The 20,106-nt window shown below is 33.5% G+C and overlaps 2 protein-coding genes across 9 annotated transcripts in view; one reads left to right on the top strand and one right to left on the bottom strand.

Annotated features, from left to right (window-relative positions):
* Positions 1-10,936, top strand: LOC106669374 (obg-like ATPase 1). The gene is made up of 11 exons (XM_014398811.2): positions 1-108; positions 8,690-8,871; positions 8,951-9,011; positions 9,070-9,197; positions 9,615-9,790; positions 9,849-9,926; positions 9,993-10,090; positions 10,151-10,291; positions 10,346-10,442; positions 10,505-10,627; positions 10,688-10,936. Exons 2-11 carry the CDS (start codon positions 8,691-8,693, stop codon positions 10,796-10,798), a joined length of 1,194 nt encoding a protein of 397 aa, XP_014254297.1. The 5' UTR covers positions 1-108; position 8,690; the 3' UTR covers positions 10,799-10,936.
* LOC106669372 overlaps positions 4,691-20,106 on the bottom strand; it is a 24,984-nt gene continuing 9,568 nt past the window's right edge. For 4 of the 8 annotated variants that reach the window (XM_014398808.2, XM_014398804.2, XM_014398806.2 and 1 more), the window contains 5 exons: positions 16,413-16,446; positions 16,287-16,351; positions 15,772-16,092; positions 15,415-15,528; positions 14,668-15,342 (listed from right to left, as the gene is read on the bottom strand). In XM_014398808.2, the coding sequence (XP_014254294.1) occupies positions 15,101-15,342; positions 15,415-15,528; positions 15,772-16,092; positions 16,287-16,351; positions 16,413-16,446 (776 nt within the window). In that variant the 3' untranslated portion in view covers positions 14,668-15,100. Of the gene's footprint in view, positions 4,770-8,147; positions 8,289-14,667; positions 15,343-15,414; positions 15,529-15,771; positions 16,093-16,286; positions 16,352-16,412; positions 16,447-20,106 lie in introns of those variants that run through there. The other 4 variants (XM_014398810.2, XM_014398809.2, XM_014398805.2 and 1 more) reach the window with 3 other exon arrangements.

The following is a 20,106-nucleotide window of genomic DNA, read 5'->3' on the forward strand; positions in this document are numbered from 1 at the left end:
TGACTCTGTGAGTTTGTAAAGAAACCTGCTCCATCCTGTAACAGCGCAACGACCACGTTTCTTATCTGGTTTATCGGATCATTTCGCCCGTTTATTGTATAAAACTGCGTAAGTCTTTTTGTATAAAATTTTATGATCTAAAGGCGAGTCGAGAAATATTTCTTTGATCTTTTGTTTTTAAACATTGTTGGCCTTCCTTTCGTCTGTAAATGGATTGACTTTGATTTGCCGGCGAGGTTCTGTTACCTTCGCCTCTTTGCTAAAATGTTAAAAAGTTGTTATTCTGTTAAAAAACACATTTGCAACAAGAGAGGGACATATTATTTTTTATTTAAAACATAAACTTCACAAGCCTTCAAATAACTTATAATACAATAGATAGTATATAAATAATTTTGTCCCATTTAAACAACATTGCTCTTACTAATGGTCAGCATTTAAAAACAACATCCAAACAGTGCATAATTTTTTTTATAATTAATAAATTTTATATGGATTAATAAATACCAATGTTAAAAACATGTTGTGCTGTGAGAAAAAAAACATTTACAAGAGAGGAACGTATTTTATATTTAATGCTTTATAGGGCTTCAAATAATTAACAAAAAAAATTGCACAGTGCTTGACTTGCTTAAACAACATCGGTTTTATAGATGGTCAGCATTTAAAAAAACATCCAAAGTACATAAATTTTTCATAACAATCTTTCAATATTGGCCTTAAATTGTCAAATTTGTACGTTGGTTTAATGGAATTTGAGAAGCATAAATCTGACGATAAATCTCAGACTGCAGTAAACTTAAATGTCAATGTTAAAAACCTGTTATGCTGTAAGAAAAAAACATTTACAAGAGAGGAACATATTTGATATTTAATATTTTATATGGCTTCAAATAATTAGCATAAAATAAATTTCACAGTGCTTGACTTGCTAAAACAACATCAGTTTTATACATAGTCAGCATTTTAAAACAACAGCCAAACAGTGCATAAATTTTTCATAAGAATCTTTAAATATTGTCCTTAAATTGTTGAACTTGGACATTGGTTTGATGGAATATGAAAAGCATAAATCTGACAAATTTCAGACTGCATTAAACATAAATGGCAATGTTAAAAACCTGTTGGCTTCAAATAATTATCATGAAATAATTTTCACAGAGCTTGACTTGCTAAACAAGATCGGCTTTACAGATGGCCAGCATTTAAAAATCACTCGAAAAACAGTGTATACATTTTTCATAAGAATCTTTAAATATTGGCCTTAAATTTTTGAAGTTAGACCGTTGATGAAATATGAAAATCATAAATCTGTCGACGAGCTTCACATTGCAAAGTTAAAAGTTGTTATGCTATTGGAAATTGGGTGTTGGTTGAGGAATGTGACAAGCATAAATCGATTGATAAATGTCAGACCTTATTAAACTTAAATGCCAATTTAGGCAATTGGAAAAAAAAATTGCAACTAGAGAGGAACAATACTTTGTATTTATGAAACAAATAATTTAATGTTAACCTATGCTGATAATTTGGGGCTTCTTGATTCTGAGCCCCAGTCACACCAGAGAACAAATTAATTGGAAAAATTGTAGTTTATGGGTTCGGAAACAATTGTGTAAATTAAATATTTAATATATAAACTTACATTCTGTATATCCATATTGGACAAATGAGTAAATTTGTTGTTAATGCGATGTTGAGATCGATGGTTGAAAGGTAGTAGCAAGACTTTGCAATGGCTGTTCATGTCTTGTCGTTCTGGGCAAATGTATGGTTCCATGTCTTTGTCAATGTGTGGTGATTAGTGACCGTTAAACGATAATTATTCAGAAATTGTGAGATCACACCAGACCGCATCTCACGATTTTTGAATAATTAGTCTTTGTCAATGTTCAGTCCAGGTATCAACTATACCAGAAATTGGTATCAGTTTGTCATTCAGTCTTAATTGAATTCACATTGTCACTTAATGTGAAAGTGACTTAAATTTGTTTTCTATCGTTCAAAGGTGTCTTTGAAGATATGAGCTTACAATGGATGGGATGAAGTGAGAAAAAGATAACCATGTCATAAGCAAAGGTGGAGATGACTGTGTTTAGGGGAGTAGGAATTTTGGCAGGTATATTATTAAGTATTATTTAACCAAGGCAAAAAGAATCGGTTAAAGAATACTTCCTTCTGGGACTCTAAGTTTTTACTGGAATATAAGAGGAAAGGATGCCCCTGACAGATTGATATCGTATCTTGAATTTTCACACTAAACCTGTGTGTCAGCACAGCGAAAGAGAGTATTAATTGCTGGGGCATGAAACAATTCCTGAACGAATGGAATCTGTCCCCCGGACATAGGCAATCGAAGGAGTTTCTGAAGGAAATCAAACCAAAAGAAGCGAAATGGTTATTCTCTAACTCAAGGAGGGGAATAAGGAGGCTGATAGGTATCCTAACGGGCCATTGCCCCTTGAGAAGAACCTCTTCATAATGGGTATTCTACCAGACCCCTTTTGCCACTTCTGTGAAATAAAAGAAGAAACGGCTCGACACTACCTCGCAGAATGTAATAGGTATGCCAGGGATAGATTTGAAACTTTTGAAGGAGAGGACATTGACAAATCACTCCCCAAGATAAAATGGTCCAAAATCTTGGGGTTTGTAAACAGGTCCAAGAGGTTTATGCAGGACTCGTGAGCCGACCAAGTCCCGGACCTTTTAGGGATGGGGTACGGGCCTGCCTAGGCTTTTAACCCCTCGGGTCTCTGTCGCCCACCCTGCATAATATATATAAATCTGTGTGTCGTATTGCTTATCTTTCTTAAGTTGGTTTTATGGTCAGCATTTAAAAATAATATACTTTGCATACAAATCTTTAAATAGGTGGATTACATTTTCATATTTGGGTCCAGGTGGAGCATAACTCTTGTCAATGAGCTACCGGCTGTGCATTAAACTTAAACTTCAATACTAGAACGTTGCCAATAAATAGAAAATTATGTAAATAATTTTTTAAAAAATCCAATAGATTTAACATACACAAAAGCCAACTATTCCTGTAAAGGTAGTAATGGTCATTTTCCAAGTTGACAATTTAAAAATTCCAGACCTCTGTAAAATAATTTTTTTTTAAATTTATAGGCGGGAAATTTAAACATAAATAAAACAATATTTGCATTTGTAGTTTGTTCGTTTCCAATTGTTATGATCTGCTTATCCTCAATGTTTTAACATTTAATAATAATATAATTGTCAATATTTGATGTTTGGTCATCAGTCTGTAGCTTGGTTTTCCTATCATGTTTGTGCATAAAATAACATAATATTAACATTAACTTGATTTCTTTCATTATTGTGAAATTTCCTTCTTGAGGTATGTTTCGTGATGAGCCTGTAGGCTGGGCCAAACTGCTGGAATATGTACAAAATTGTAAATTTCCCTGCTCGGCCTTTGTACAGACTCTGCGCTATATTTAAATACCAGCACTGGCAAACTGCCTATGAATCGAGAACAAGTTTAAAGCATTGTTCTAAGATCCGTTATGTCAAAATTAAAGAGAGAAAAAATATACAATTGATGGCTTAGAATACAAACAGTATTTCTACTATGTTTTAATTAATCAATTTTATTTTTAAAACTTATTTGTGGTTGGTATGTTGTTAAAATTACTGACAGAACTTCACCCCATTTCACTACTTCAGACCGCCAAAAGAAACTTTTTATTTTTATTTATTTTATTTTATTTTTATTTTTTTACACACCACAAAAGGAAATTGAACAATATATTCACATTTTAATTTCTTTAATATTAATTAGCAATCTTTTTCAGTTAGAGTTCCAACAATCCTAATAATTAATAACCATGTGCTTATAAAGTTTATTGTCAAACGCTGTTTCCACAAAGAGGTCATCTTAGTTATTTTTAACAAGGGTTCATAATCCTTGGGGGGGGGAGACCATTTATGTCAGGTTCGAAAGCAGGGCTGCTGGATTCAAACTTGGGACTTTTACCTTACAGTGATGACCAACGTTGTCAATGTATAAACCACAACCACCTACACCCCCCTTCCCAAGGGACATCTTCATTCTTTATATTTATTACATAAACTGTGACAAAAGCAGCTATTAACAATTTTCTATCATAAACTGTTCAGTTGTATATTCAGATTAATTATCTTACGACCCATTAATTTTAATTGTATATAAATAAGCTGATGAAAATGAAAAATGTAATGCATCATGAGCAATACGTGATAAGTAGTTAAAATCCTAGATTTTTCTTGCCATAGTTTGCATTGTTTTAAAAAACCTTTCATCTATATATTGTTAAATAATTTTATTTTACCATGAAATATTATTGTGAGGTCAGTGAGGTGACGACATGCCTGACTGAGAGTAGTGAAATTCCAACATGGCAACAGATAAACCAAGAGATGACAGGATGATCAGGGAGCGATCAAGGCAGAAATGTTATTTCAACTCTGTCTAAATAATTTTTGATACAGTTTTAATTGCAGCACAGTGAAATCTACCCTAAGATGAAAATTTAAAATACACATTGATTGTGGAGGGAGCCCTAACAGCTTCTGGGTGTTGGTCCTCAGTGTCTCTTCTCTCCTGCCCCTGCTTGGGATACCGTACATACTTCATGTAGGCAGTATTTCCAATGGAAATATATATTTTAAAAAAAGCTCATAGTAAAAATGGTAAACTTTTATTTAAGATAGTTACTGAATATCTCTGTTCAGAGTTGTGCTCAAGTTATCTTCTGATAAATCTGCAAATCAACAAAAAAATTAAATTATAAAAACTCAAATCACTACAATAACGTTTAGTCACTTAATGCAACAAGTTTTAATAAAATAGGCCAATATAAAGGAAATAAACAAGGTCATCAAATTCCTAAACTTCCATTATTACTACACACAGTGCAACAATTTCTAAAAATAAACTTGGAAATTTTTATCGTTTATAAGCAGTATAATCTACAAATAGTACAGAAAAGAGAAATAGTCAGGTTCAATATCTTAGACGAGACAAGCTGTGACATCGCCACCACACACCCGCTCATGTCACTTTCCTAACCACGTACCACTAATTGATATAATAACAGTATTTCATAAGAAACCAAATGTCGACCGCTCTTGCAAAAATTATGGGTTTGACATGTGAAACACCCCTTCTCAATACTAAATTGTAAAACCTCAGGCTGTTATTCATTCCTCTCTTTTTTTTCTGGTCCGTACGTGGTTCTGGCCACACCAGCTGAAAAGAGCTTGAGACATTATTACACTTTTGATGCTTAATTCATGGCTACTTAATTTTAATATAACACGCCTGGATTCATTGAATATTTTAAGATCAATTTCTTTTTAAATGGAAAATTTGAAACTTATTTAAATTGTGTAAGAACAGAAAATTGTAAGTTCAGGATAGTTGATTGTATTTTTGTTCACTTATCAATATCCAGGATATCTAGGCCCTTCTTTATTTGAAAACCTCAAAAATTGCACTACCCTTAAGGTAGTTTGGCACTTTCCAGTGGTCCCCTTTGCTTATTTAGTTAAGCATTAATTTCAGAAGAGGCTAAGGCTTTGCACAAAGGGCATATTCCATTTTTTAATTAATTTTTTTTTTTAAGGCAATAATGAATCAGCAATGGTGAATATAAAAGCTTATTATTTTCTTAATTTATGCCGACTGAGTCCAGTGTCATTTCTTTCTCTATCCATTTGATCAGTTATGCTTTTAGCAATATTTGGGGCCAATTTGCGCTTCCAGTCCAAAGTATGTGAGAGTTCCTGCTTTTGCTGTCGGCCTGTTAATTGTCTTCAACCCCATTGTGTCATGTACTTTCCCCATGTACTTTCATCAGAATTGCCTGGTTACATTTTCCAGGAGCTTTACATGATCTGAAGGAGGACGGGTCTAAAGCGTGAAAATCACTCATGAAACTTTTGGTGCGAGGATGTTTTGGAGTGAGCCGACCAGGTGTTGGTTTTTTTAATGTGCATCAAAGTGGTATGCTTTGCTTGTTTCTCTCTGTGTTAACTCGATGGTCTCGAGTATGAGAATGAACCAGGGGGACTGCATTTGTATAAATGTATCACAGCTACTGTTTTTTTGTGGGATGCTAAAGATAAAACTCATCTTTACAAGAACAAGAGAGTTGATGCGTGAAAAGAAATGAGCATCAAAATGGGACAAAGACAAAAAGTATCGCCGTGATAGCAAACTGATACAGCAGTTGGTGTAGTTATAAAGGCATGTCTCATTTTATTTCTGACCTTGTTTCGCCTCATGGAAATGGTTAATCTGAGACAGCGTTTCACTAGTGATTCTCATGTTTATATGCGTGAGTGATTTTTTTGTGCAATGGAAATCGAGCTTAAGACCTTCAGTGCTGCTTTCTTGGCTGCCTGAGATCTGTGCACCTTTTAATCCTTTTTTAAAAATTTCATGTACACAGAGTTCTATTTTATGGATCAGCTTGGGAAATTGACAGCTTCGGCCTAGAGGTTGCTAGGTCCAATTTAGGCCATTGACTCCTGTCCTCACTCTGTTTTATTTGAGATTCAGATGCAATATTAAAGTTAGTAGTTTCAGGGTTTTTGTTCTTTCAATCTTCACTTTACCATCCCTAACCATTCTTCTATTATTATTGTTATTTTTATTTTAATAGGTCTGTCAAAATATTCTATTACTCCATTAGTAAAAAATGAAGTCTTATATTCATTTTTAAGTTAAAATTTGTTAAAACATTGTTGGTGTAAAGTTCAAATTTTGACCCAAAATTGGGAGGGGATTCATGAAAAATTCACAAATATTGAATATCCCAAAGATGTTTGGTAGTCGGACAAAACTTTAGGAACTTTTCTTTTGATATATATTTGTATGTAAGAGGGTATGCGCACGCATGTGTGTGTGTGTGTATGTATGTATGTGTGTGATGTTTGTAGAGCGACAATGAGATAGATAAATAGATCGAGCAAGAAAGTGAGAGCTAGGGAGAGGGAGTGACTGAAAAGGAGAAAGAGCTAGAAAGAGATAAGAATAGTGAGTGAGAATGAGAGATAGATAAATAGAAAGAAAGAGAAAGAAAGAGAGAGAAAGAGAGTAAGAAATGGGTGAGTGAAAGAGAGAGAGTGAGCGGTAGAGTAAGATAAAGAGCTAGAGAGAGATATAGAATGAATGAATGATTGTGTTTGTGTTATTCATTTGAAAAATAAAGAAAAACAAATTAAAATTGTTTTATAATCAAGTTTGTTCATTAAATTTTTAAATTATATGATACAATATGAATAGAATAAAGCGATCTTGTTCTTTCATTCTCTTCTGGAATTAGCTGGTTTTGTTGTCATTTAAAATTCATTACAATTTAATTTTTTGTTAAATTTGATTAATACTAAATTGAATATTTATTTGTGTGAAAAAAGAATCATATTTTAGAATATTGTTTTGAAATTAACAATAATTATTTATTAGTACGTCCAAACATTTATCAGGATGAAGGAAAAAGAGCTAGGTGATGTGATGAAGGGTTGAGTTAAACATGGGGGTGGTCCTTCGTTTCGAATTCCATGTTATTACAAGTAGATAGAAAGAGGTAGGCGTGAAGGGGAGTGCCTATTCCACTGATTTTATCTCCGCCTCTCGATTCACCTAGGTAGAAATAACTTTGCAACCTTTTCTCATCTCGTCATAATTGGCTCTCGACGCGGGGAATGTTTTAAAATCACTTGGGCATTATTCGTAAGGTAGGACGAATTGAGTATGGCCGGAGGAATGCTATTCCACTCCTCCCTTCCGTCACCCCATTTGGATATCGTCTGAATGCCCGGTGTACCTGGCACAATGATAGTTATTACGTGGCCGGTCTTGACAATTGCTCTACAATTATCCTCCTCAGGTACATTTTGACTCTTTCTTGACCACAAAATGTCTTTAACACTACGAATGAAAAAAAAACAGGGCTAATTTAAATATTGAGCCTTGTTATATTAAGCTTGGATTTCATATGGAAATGATATCAATTGTTGTTTTTAATATACGGCTTTAAATATTATCCTACCTCTCAATAACGAAACTTTTTTTATTTTTTAATCAGTTAATCACTGTTAAATTTGAATTGACTTGAAAGCTTATTAATACTTACTTTTCTAAGATGACCCGAAGGTCATATCTTGTTCATTGTCATCCGATAGTGTAGTTTCAATCGTTGCGCGAGTAGTTATAATTACCGGAATATTTGCCTCAATCACACTGCCCCTGTGTATTATCTCTTAAGCCTCAGCAACTGGACAAAACAGAAAACAAAAACAGTTTATTTATCAAAGTTTAATCGATATAAAAATTCTAAAAATTATCGTTGGTGTTGAATAAATATTTTTTGAATTCACCATGCTCGCTCACTAAGAGTTAAATAATTATCTTGAGCCATTAGGATTATTTGCCCCATTAGCAAGTCCCTAGAATGAGTTTTGATTGGTGCAAGTATGCAAACGTTCAAACCTTGATGTGTATAATTTTACCTAATTCCAAGCTCCGTCGTACAGTGGCTCAAGATTACAGTTGAGATTCTGAATATGCACTAATTGACTACAGGCTGAATTATAAACCCTATTTTTCTTTAAATGACTCATACACTTCTGTCAGTTTATAAAGGAAGCTTTAAAGATTTTTTTTTTTTGCCAACAGGATGCCTCCGAAAAAGGTAGAAGGCCCTGAGAAGAAACCCTTAATTGGAAGGGTCGGGACGAACCTGAAGGTGGGAATCGTTGGCCTTCCGAATGTAGGAAAATCCACATTTTTCAACGTACTAACAAAGAGCCAAGCCGCTGCTGAAAACTTCCCATTCTGCACAATTGACCCTAATGAAAATAAGTATTCTATTCTGTACAATTTCTCTGAATCAAATGGACAAAAGTGTGTTGACCCGAATCTTGCTGCTTTAGGTACGTCGAGTTCCTGTACCTGATTCGAGATTTGACTACCTCTGCGAATATTACAAACCTGCAAGGTATGACAATTGAGTATTTCTGTGAATTTCGTGTACGATTTTTCCTACTCGTTTTCAGCAAAGTTCCTGCGTTTCTCAATGTAGTGGACATTGCTGGATTGGTCAAAGGTGCTTCAGAAGGTCAAGGACTTGGAAATGCCTTCCTTTCGCATATCAGAGCTTGTGATGCATTATTCCACATGTGCAGTACGTACATTTTTTTAACATATTAAAAAAATTAACCTAAGATTACAGTAATGTTATTTGCCTTTTGTTCGTCAAATTAAAAGTAAAAAAAAAATCATCCTTCATATCACAGGTGAGGAATTTTTCATCAAGTGGGGGAGTATAAAAAAATAAGGGGGAAAGATTTTGTAACCACAGATTCCTGAAGGTGTGACAGGTGGGCCTGTGGCTTATGACCACAAGAAACATATGGACTCACCCGTGAGAACCTTGTTACAAATACCACACTCAGACCTTGTTAGGGATAATTTGTTGAAGAAATACTAATAAAATTCACCCTGTCTTTTTTCCTTCTTCTTTCTTTCTTTATAACCAACATCTTTCAATTTCAACATTTTAAGATAAATTATTACAAAGCTATCTTTTATATTTGTTCAGGGGCATTTGATGACGACGATGTAACTCATATCGAAGGGGAAGTGGACCCATTAAGAGATTTGGATATAATCAGTGAAGAACTTCGTTTGAAGGATGAAGAACTTCTTATGACAAACTTAGAAAAACTCGAAAGGACAGTGGCAAGAGGTGGAGATAAAAAATTGAAACCTGAATATGTAAGAACACCAATGACTAACATCGTCAAACATATAACTTTTCTATATTTTTTTAAAGGATGCACTACTAAAAATTAAGCAAATCCTTGTCGAAGAAAAACACCACCTCCGCTTTGCAGATTGGAGTGCAGCCGAAGTAATAAAAATTAAAATGTTCGTTTTCTAATAAGTAATTTTCTTTATAACTTGATTTTTGTTTAAGATTGAAATTTTAAACAAATACATGTTTATTACGACCAAGCCAGCTCTCTACTTAGTAAATCTTTCCGAGAAAGATTACATCCGAAAGAAGAATAAATGGTACTGCTTTATATTTTATTGTTTATTTTAACTTTTATTTGAAGAAAAAATTTATTAAAGGTTAATAAAAATAAAGGAGTACATAGATAAAAATGACCCAGGTGCCATAATAATACCTTTTTCTGGAGTATTTGAAAATAAACTTGCAGATATGGACGAAGTTGAGAGAAAAGCGTATTTAGAAGAGCATAAGATAACAAGGTAGATCATCCTAAATCAGAAATAATATTCCTGAAATAATTTCAACATTTATAGTGCCCTCGATAAGATAATCGTTCAAGGTTATAAAGCCCTTCAACTCCAGTATTTCTTTACTTCCGGCCCTGATGAAGTCAAAGCTTGGACAATTCAGGTAAAAAAGATGGCGAAAAAAATTTTAATTCAACAGGACATTCAACGACACGCATGTTTTAGAAAGGGACAAAGGCTCCAGGAGCTGCCGGAAGGATCCACACAGATTTTGAAAAAGGATTCATCATGGCTGAAGTCATGAAATTTGACGATTTTAAAGAAGAAGGATCTGAAAACGCTGTCAAAGTATGTTTATTCATCCTTCGTTTTTTTTAAAAATAATATGTTATTGTTTTGAACTTTTAGGCTGCTGGAAAATACAGACAGCAAGGTCGCAATTATGTCGTTGAAGATGGCGACATAATATTCTTTAAATTCAATGCTGGTGCGGGGCTCAAAGATGCAAAGAAAAAGTGATTCATTTCCTTCTACTCGCTTCTGTACCAAAATCTTTGGAATCTTTTTTTTAATCACAAAAGCCAAGAATAATCGCTTTGTACTGTGCATTAAAATAAAATAATGAATAAAATAAAAATAAACTCAATCTTGACATTATTTGATATTTTATTTGATAGCAGTCAGTACTGAATGTGAAATTGTATGTCAATACATATGTGGGCATTAATTGACCAAAATTGATCCAACTACAAGTCAAACAGAGACAAGTCATCTATAGAAAGAATTTAAAGCTTGATGCGGATTCTCAGGTGATTTTTGAGGTTTAGTATGTGCAGCCCAGCCTGAACAAACAAAAATCTGTGGGCTGAACAGACAGCTGCAGTTGAGTTAGTTAAAAATCCAAATCTTTGACAGTAGTTCTTTTATGTCTTTGGAGGTGTAGGTGGCCGCAACGGTTTAGACATTGAGACACACTCATCACTGTAAGGTAAAGGTCCCGGGTTCGAATCAAGTAGCCCTGCATTTGAACCCGACACTTACAAATGGGCTTGTTTCCAACAATTCCGGCACCCTGAGGGTTCATATATAACCTCATAGTTAAAACATTGCCACGCAAAAAAAAAAGGATGTTTTGACCTAAGATCTAATCCTTTTTAAGTATTCTGTTCTAGTTTAAAATCACTTAACTCGGCAATAACTTTAAGCCCGTGCAGGTGCCCCTTATGCAGAGAAAGGTTGCTCCCACATAATAGAGGCGTGTCATACCTTGGCTCCATACAGAGAGCGTGTAGGCAAGCCGCTGGACTTAAGAAGAGGTCTCAAGCACAGTAGCAAGTTTCAGAGTTCCCTGTTCTGCTTTTTAGGGGAAATTGGGTTTTTTTATTGTATATATGTCTTATATGTTTTGTTTGAGTGCATGTATTTATTAGCGTGAATGGTGAGGGGTGAGGGTGAAATATAACGTCATCATCGCCCCTCGAATGTAGAGAGCGTAAGAGTGTGTGTTCGAGGTCGATGGCGGAATATTTATAAAAGTACTCCATCGACCCCAATCTAGATTAGATTAAGTATAGGTCGGGGGAGGAATATCAAGTATTCCACCGACCAAACGGAATGAGTGTACTGTATGGATGTATTTATGTGTGTGAATGTATTTATTTGTATGAATGTAGTGTTTGAAAGGGTAAATAGAATATAGACTTAGTTGGGGGCTGAAATGACCTAGATGTCAGAAGCCCCACTCAAAAAAAAATTTAAGTAAATAAATTGTTTTCGTCTCAAGGCAGAGTTTTTAGCCAATATGAAACTGGCTTACAACAAATAAAAATGAGTAACACATAAAAGAAAAGAATTAGTTATTTATTTAGAAATCGTGAGATGTGATCTGGTGTGATGTAGGTTTCAGAAAAACATTTTCTTTATCGTGCCAACATTTCAATTTTTATTGAGATCATCTTCAGGACTCAAAGTGTTTGTCTTCTGTGTAATTGTGCCATTCTTGTGCCAAATCCAATATATATGAACATAGAACAGCAATATCTCACTGGCACTCTCAACACGACATGCAAGAATGGCAAAATTACACAGAAGACAAACACTTTGAGCTCTGAAGATGATCTCAATAAAGATCGAAACGTTGGCACGATAAAGAAAATGTTTTTCTGAAACCTACATCACACCAGACCACATCTCACAATTTCTAAATAAATATCGATTAACGATCACTAATCACCACACAAAAGAATTAGTGCTGAATTTTGGTCTGCCTACCATCCATCGTCGGGTTAGTCTGTCAGACGTGTTTCAGCATTTTAACATCTTCAGTGTTGGGTCTGAGGTTCATTGATCCCTCTGAGACAGTGAAACGCTAACAGATGTGACATGCCAGCCCAGTGACAGACCAAAATTATCATTTTTGAGAATTTTTTTTATAACTGAACAACAAGTTCCGGATTATTGGGGAATGTTAAGTTAGAAACTGAGGATCGGGGTGTAATGAAAGGGATTTTTGGATGTGCATGTATCAGGATTTCATGACATCTTTCACCAAACAAATATTAATTGTGGATTGTTTATGTACGAGGGACTGTTTACTATTTTTCAGGGAATTTTGGATTGTGAATACTAGATGGAATTATAGTTGAAAAATTTAGTTGATCCACAGTTCAATGCCCTTTGACCAAATAGGTTTTATTATAGTCTTGCATATCAGCCAGTGAAGTGTCATTTCGATAGTTGTCTAGAAGTCATAAAAAGTTTTGAACATGCAGTCACTTTAGAGAATGCACTGAGCAGTTAGGGCAACAGACAGATTTGCCATGCTTGTGCCCTGTGTTCGAATCCTGGCATATTTAGTTCATGGATTTCTAATATTGAATACTTTGGAAAAAATATTGTAAAGTGGTTTGACACCTCAATCAATGGCTGGTTGTATGTTAAGCCCTCTCATGTATCACAGAAATTAATTTACTTTTTTTAAATTTATGTTTAGTCATTTGCCGCATTTTTAGACTATTATGTGGATTTCATATTAATCTTTTGTAGATAAACAGCCCGAGGTAGCGGATTTGATTAACTAAGGAAAAACTATAATGATTTAGGTATAGTGGGTGCATTATTCCACTTCAGAAGGTAAATGTTATGTCTTGGCTTATGCCTGATATATATATTTTTTTTTATGCACCACTTTTCAGCCAAGATTCTATTTTGTAAAGCTGAGCCTGTAAGGACCGATGTGAAAGGTCGATATCTTAATTGGGCAATAAGACAGTCATATCACCTAAAGAAGTGTGGTTGTAGTGTCAGGATAGGTAGATAAAACGGAGGTGTATGTGGAATATAAGATAGGACTGAGGACACTGCCCTGTGGGACTCCACCCTTAACAGGATAGTAGTCAGGAAAGGATGTATCGCTGGCTGGCTTTAAAGAAGTGATATGACCAGAGGATGAGGAAGAAAGTGAAGGGAAGGATGTTCTTGAGCTTCCTCAGCAAACCTGGATGGCAGGCTCTATCTATCAAAGGCTAAAGCCACATCAAGGAAAGCACTGGAGCAGTAGTATCAGCTCAAGAGCCAAACTGGTGATATAGGATGTTTTGTTTTTCTATGAGGATCTCGAAAATTGTTGGGATTTTTCCAACGGGCTTTGCTAGGGTGTAGTTCGGCTCTTTTGTCCCTATCTACACCCTGTTCCATCTTTGATCTATCTGTGTATCATATTAGGGCTCATTCTTGAAACTTGGGAGATTAATTATGAAAAATCAGTTGTGATAGTACAAATTGATTTTTTTAAATGTATATGTCCACTTGGAAGGTTCTGCCAAAGTTGAGCTTTTTGCTCATTTTGTCAGATATCGTTATAGCCTTCTCGTTTATTTTTAATTCTCTCCAGAATTTTTGGTGGCTCCTCCTTTTAGATATGGCTTTATTTCCTTGTATTTCAGGAGTATGTTGGCACTCTCAAAAGCCATCTGTTGTACATAAATAGGTAAGCGTGGAAGGTCATGTGTTTCCATTGCTGTATTGAGGCATTGTCCCTGTTACATATACACGCTAGTCTATCTTTTTGTTCAGTGTTTTGGCCACCAAACTACAGCTCCTTTAGTGACAAGGACTATTAGGTTGCGCCTTCCTGGAGATTATTCCCAAGTTTTTGGTGCATAACCTAACCTCCTACTACACTTGGGTGTCACAGACAAGAGTTCAAACCATTTAACAATGTTTTCTTTATATTATTCTCAATTAAAAATCCAAGGGCTATGCCAGGATTCGAACCCAGGACCTCTAGTGTGGTAATACGAGTCAGACGCCCTAACCATTCCGCCACTGCAGTCCCTTACAAGCCAATATGTTGAAGCTCTCAAGACAAGATGAGAAAACATTCAATATAAGTTTCAAATTGTTTAATAAACAACAAATTGTACATTTTTCAATTTAGTTTCAACGAAAGAAACAAATGATATCCATGCGTTTACTGCTACAGCATGTAAAATGAGATCATTTCCAGATTATACACAACTCGAACAAAGTTTTTGGTATAGTAAAATACATACATACACATATACAAATATAATACATGATATTTTATAGATTTTCTACTTTTATGCTTCAAAAAGAAAAAATTAACATTCTACAATATAGTTATTCTATATACTGTCACATTTTGATAAAATTCTACAACCTTTGTGTTTTAATAAATTACAACATTATACCCTAATATAATCACATATATAATAAATAAAGGGTTCAATTATTAATTAAAATCCAATGTTTAAGGAATCCAATTGTAAAATGAGACTTTTTGAATTTATAAAAACAGGTTCATTGTCTTTTTCTAGAACGTAATGACCGTTTAACGAGCGGCTCCATGTCTTCACCTGCATCGATCATGGAGCTGCTCGACTGGACCATCTGAACCTGTAAATTGTTAGCTATCGTCTGGCTTACTTTCGGTGCGATCTTACGGAACTTCAGGCTCGAACTCGAGACCAAATGCTCCTGGTGTTGCGCCATGTCGAGGGATTCAATCTTCGGCACCTGCGTCCTCATTTTATGCGAATTTTCTGTTTGGAAAAATAATAATTAACATGAGAGTGGGTGCAATTGAACAAAAGGAAGTCAAAAATGACCCTTACTGTTCACTCTACTTTTTCCTATTCTTCCTACCACTGTGCTCCTAACATGTGGATTCTTCCAGACTTCTTCACCGTTTGTTACATTTACTGGGTTTCCATTTGGACATTTTGTACCTTTAAAAAAAAATAATAATAAACATCAATTAAAAGTAAAGATGCACTTGAAACAACTAGAAATGAATTTACAGGATTAAGAAAATTAATTTTAAAAACTACATTTATTGTCTAGTTCTTTTGTAATGTGTTTTAAATTTATAAATCCAAATCATTTCTTTAATAATAAGTGTCAGTGTCTTATTCCATGCAAAAAGAATCCTTGGGGTACAAGACATTTTTTTTTTCACATAGAAATCTTACCCTGTTGAAAACTGTTGTTATATTGTGCATCATCAGATTGACTAGAACAGGCGATTTGCACGTTGGGGACACAGTATGTAAGCTGTACGTTTGGAACGTTGTGTTGGTTATAGCCCACCATCTGATACAGGTTCAGTGGGTGTTGAAGTAGGGAAGACTGAGAAGAGATGGGGTTTGTGATCTTGTTGACTGTTGTTTCAAGCCGTCCCGCTGAGCTCTTTGCGATATCTGCGGCCGGAAGCATGTTGATCGCGATAGGCGGCTCATGCTCCGGCATGCCGAGACTTATCGTTTTATTTTTATCGCATTCCTCCATGGAATCTGCAATTCCATATCCTGACTTTATACTTTTTCTTAAAGAATCCCGTTTTACGCTTGAAAATATAATTTTGCAGGAAATTTTCTCTACTTAAAACTTTTAAAAGTAAAGCTATTCTATACTTAGAAGCCTTAAGAATTTTTATTCATATATTTTATTTTATTTTTTTTATATTACTATTTATTTTAGCTAATACCTTCTATCTTATGTTCCTGTTTTATGTTAATAGTATTGTAACTTTCTAACGTTAAACTGGATGTCCTGAAAAATCAACAACTTATAATTATTTGTACCTTACAGGCTTCAATAAATGCATACTTACAACATTTCATTTGAAGAACTGTCAGTGTTGTTATCTAGAAATTAAAACAAAATATGCTAAACTAATTAATTAATTTTTTTATAATATATACATACACAAAAATGAGAGAAAAACGTCTAAATTAGCTTGGAAAATTTGTTAGTTGGCTTCAACTTTTTCCCGTTAAAGATATTTATATTGAATATGTATACAAATACACCCAAATTCAAGCAAAAATCTTAAATGTGCAATACAGAGAAATTTAAAAGTTAGTAAGAAACTAAACCACCAGAAGGAGAAAGAAACAACGAAACAAAGCTGATGAAAGGTACAATGTACAAGGTATAGCATATTACCTTGAATTGCAAGCATAACTGAATCAGAAGAATAATAAAAGAGAAAAAACACCGGGATTTAGACATTGCTAAGTACGCAAGAAAAAAACAAGTAGATGACAGAAACGAAATGAAAAGCAGTTCATTTAAAAGAATTGTCTACATAGATAATAAAATATGAACAGAAAAGCAAGAAAATAACAAAAAACAACAACAAAAATTGAAACAGGTAAAGATTTTGCTTTGAGGATATTCAAGATCCACAATATCATCGTTACATAAAAAATATTAATAATGTAATTAGGAAGGAACCAAATAAAAATAATATGGGATTATCTGGATTTTCAGGATAAAGAACATATCTGCAAATATTATCTCAAGGTTAATGGCAGCGAGCTTTATGCTAAAGTTGATAGTGGATGTTTATCCACGAGTTGAACACATTTTGAACTGGCACTGGGTCTGTCTACATCCTCGGATTTTATTTTTTTCGAGGATTCGCAATAGCTGAGGTCATATCAATCCTCGGATGTTATTCAATCAAGCACGTTTAGAATTTAGGCCATATTCAGTGAAGAACATTCATGCAAAAGGCCAGACGGATGAAGGGTCGTTTCAACAAGCTTTATATTATTTCCTGTTGTTTTGCATTCTCTTCTTGTAAAATTGAGGTTGCGCTAAGCATCGCCAAATTATTTTTTTTCTCCTTAAATGCATTTTTAGTAAGAATAAAGCAAATATGCTGTTATTGAAAAGTTTGAAAGAAAGCGTTCAATATGGATGGGAAATTTCTGATTTTAGCGCAATTTTATGCTGATCAGATGTACTGATAAAAAATATAAAAAGTAATTTTTGATGTTGAAGCGAAATTAAAAGTTAAAAACTAACAATTTATATATTATTCTTGGGTTTACCTAGCAATAAATGAAAAAAAATCCCAATTAAAAACCAGAAATAAAGCATTTAAAATTGTGAAAAACTGGAAAGCTTGATTTATCCGTTCAAAATTTGGTTAAAACTGGATGTGATTTGCCACAAGAGGGAAAAGGATTGTCACTAGGAAAAACAAGGATTCTTCGGTATTCAGAAAATAGAATCTGCCAAATGTGTGCTGCGGCTGTCGAAAACCATAAATAAAAACAGCAGAATGAAGGCATTGAATTAAAATGAAAAGGAAAACTTTACGATTTAGGAAAAATAGAAATCTAAATAGTTGCAATATTGTAGCATAAGGTGCAAAGTTTATGTTTAGCTACAATTTTCCGTATACATTTTTTGTTAAATTTTTCCAGAAATGTTTAATTTGCAATTTAAATTTAAATTTAACCTACTCTGATTGGTAAAAATGGTAATTTTATTTATCCAGTATCAAAAGATCAAAGAGAGAATTTAAACCGAATAAAATATTCCTAGATGTACAAGTATAAATATTTTAAAAACTCGGCTTCAAACTATTTGCACAACTAATCAGACCGATGCACTGGAAAACTCACAAAAAATAATACATTCGTACATTTTTGTCACATTTTTTAATTTATAATTTAAAGGTTAAAGTAAAAAAATCTGATTGAGATTGGATTTGATAAACTTGCCACAAAAGAAAAAAAAAATTGTAACAGAAAAGCAAGAATATCTTACTGATTCAGGAAATAGACAAATGTATGAGGCAGGTGCAGCATAACAATAAATAAATTCAGCAGAATGGGAATGCTCATAATAAAATGAAAACGAAGAACTCTACCCCTGAGAAGAAGAAAAATAGATCTCTATAGATCTGCAACTTTGAAGATTAACATAACTTAACAAGTTTTTTCAATTAATTAATTTTTATGTAGGTATTGGTTGAGATAAAAATCAGGGTCACAAGCGGGATTTCTTTTTTATCTCAACCAATACCTACATAAAAATTAATTAATTGAAAAAAGTTATTTGGTCAACCGGACCACGAACTCTAACGAACTTAACAAGTTTCAAACAAGATTCATTTTTACATTCTAGTATGAACATTTAAAATAGAAAACTGTAGATCTGCAATGCTATGGATTAACAAAACTTACAAACAAAACTATTTTACACAGCCATATGAAATTTTTGTTAAATTATTCCAGAAATGTTTATTTATAATTTAAAGTTGAATCTGTAGGTAGGTGAATAATGTATGTATTATAATAATTCATGATTTTATTTGCCCAGTATCAAAAGAACAAAGGGAGAAACCAAGTAAAATATTGTTAGATGTAAAAGTATAAATATTTTAAAAACACAACCTCCAACCGTTTGCACAACTCAGCACCGATCCGCCAGAAATTTTTTACAGAAAATTACACTTCAAAATTTCAAAAGATGAAAATCTTATGATTGAGACTGTGATAAACTAGCCACAAAAAAAGTAAAACTACTGTAAAAGGAAAAATCGACATCTCTCGGATTCAAGAAATAGTCACCAAATGTGTGATGAGACAGAAGCATGAAAGCAATAAATAAAAAAAGGAAAATGAAGATATTCATAGTAAAATGAAAAGGAAGTATTCTAACACTTTATAAAATAAACAGAATCCGGCAGAGCAGATCTCCAACATTGTAGCTTAAGGTGTAAAAAATGAAAGAAAATCGTAGATGTGTACATTTTTGTAACATTTACACAAAATGAATTAAAATCAATTACTATTATTACACTACAGATCTCACATTTTTGAACATACACCTCTAACAATTACAAAACATAGTTTTTTTGTGAAGCCTACCAGCTACTAAATATGTTGAAAAACAATGTAGTGTAAGATATGCAAAATCATTAAAATAATGACTTTTTTATTTTAAAACCACAATAAGTTATATTTTCTTTAGATAGCTGGTAATAAAACATTGCCATCTTATGAAAATTTTCATGTTAAATTGAATAGAGTTATCAGTTTTCTCTATCTTGACTGATTTATGGGTTATGATTTTTTTATTGTAAAATGCTAATCTCCAAAATGGTTCATAATTGGAACGTTTTTATAAAAAGATTTTTCCGCGAATAACCATCACGATTAATTGTTCAATTCTGACCTGTATTGAGCTCTGATAATCTACAAAAGATAATGATTTTTAATATATTAAATACATAACAATAAATAAATAAAAAGAGTACATTAATACCAAATGTATAAAAAGAACATTATGTACACTCATTTTTGAATCAAATGATTTTTTTATTAATCAATTCACAACAGATACATTTAAAAAAATTCCATTTTTGAGAATAATATAAGCTTTCTTGGTTGGCAACTCTTGGGTACCCGAAGAGATTCCATTTATTCAATCTCGAGTGAGGCCCTTGACTCCTAGAAAAGTTTCACATCTCTCAAAAATTTGTCTAATTTTCTCTTTTTCAACGT

Source organism: Cimex lectularius, unplaced genomic scaffold (assembly GCF_000648675.2).
Source record: "Cimex lectularius strain Harlan isolate CLEC.00 unplaced genomic scaffold, Clec_2.1 scaffold11, whole genome shotgun sequence".
Lineage (NCBI taxonomy): Eukaryota > Metazoa > Arthropoda > Insecta > Hemiptera > Cimicidae > Cimex > Cimex lectularius.

Coding starts and splice junctions, on each gene's coding strand:
- LOC106669374 (XM_014398811.2), top strand. CDS start 8,691: ATGCCTCCGAAAAAGGTAGAAGGCCCTGAGAAGAAACCCTTAATTGGA. Junction 9,198..9,614: donor TGCATTATTCCACATGTGCA/GTACGTACATTT, acceptor ATATTTGTTCAG/GGGCATTTGATGACGACGAT. Junction 10,628..10,687: donor GATCTGAAAACGCTGTCAAA/GTATGTTTATTC, acceptor TTGAACTTTTAG/GCTGCTGGAAAATACAGACA.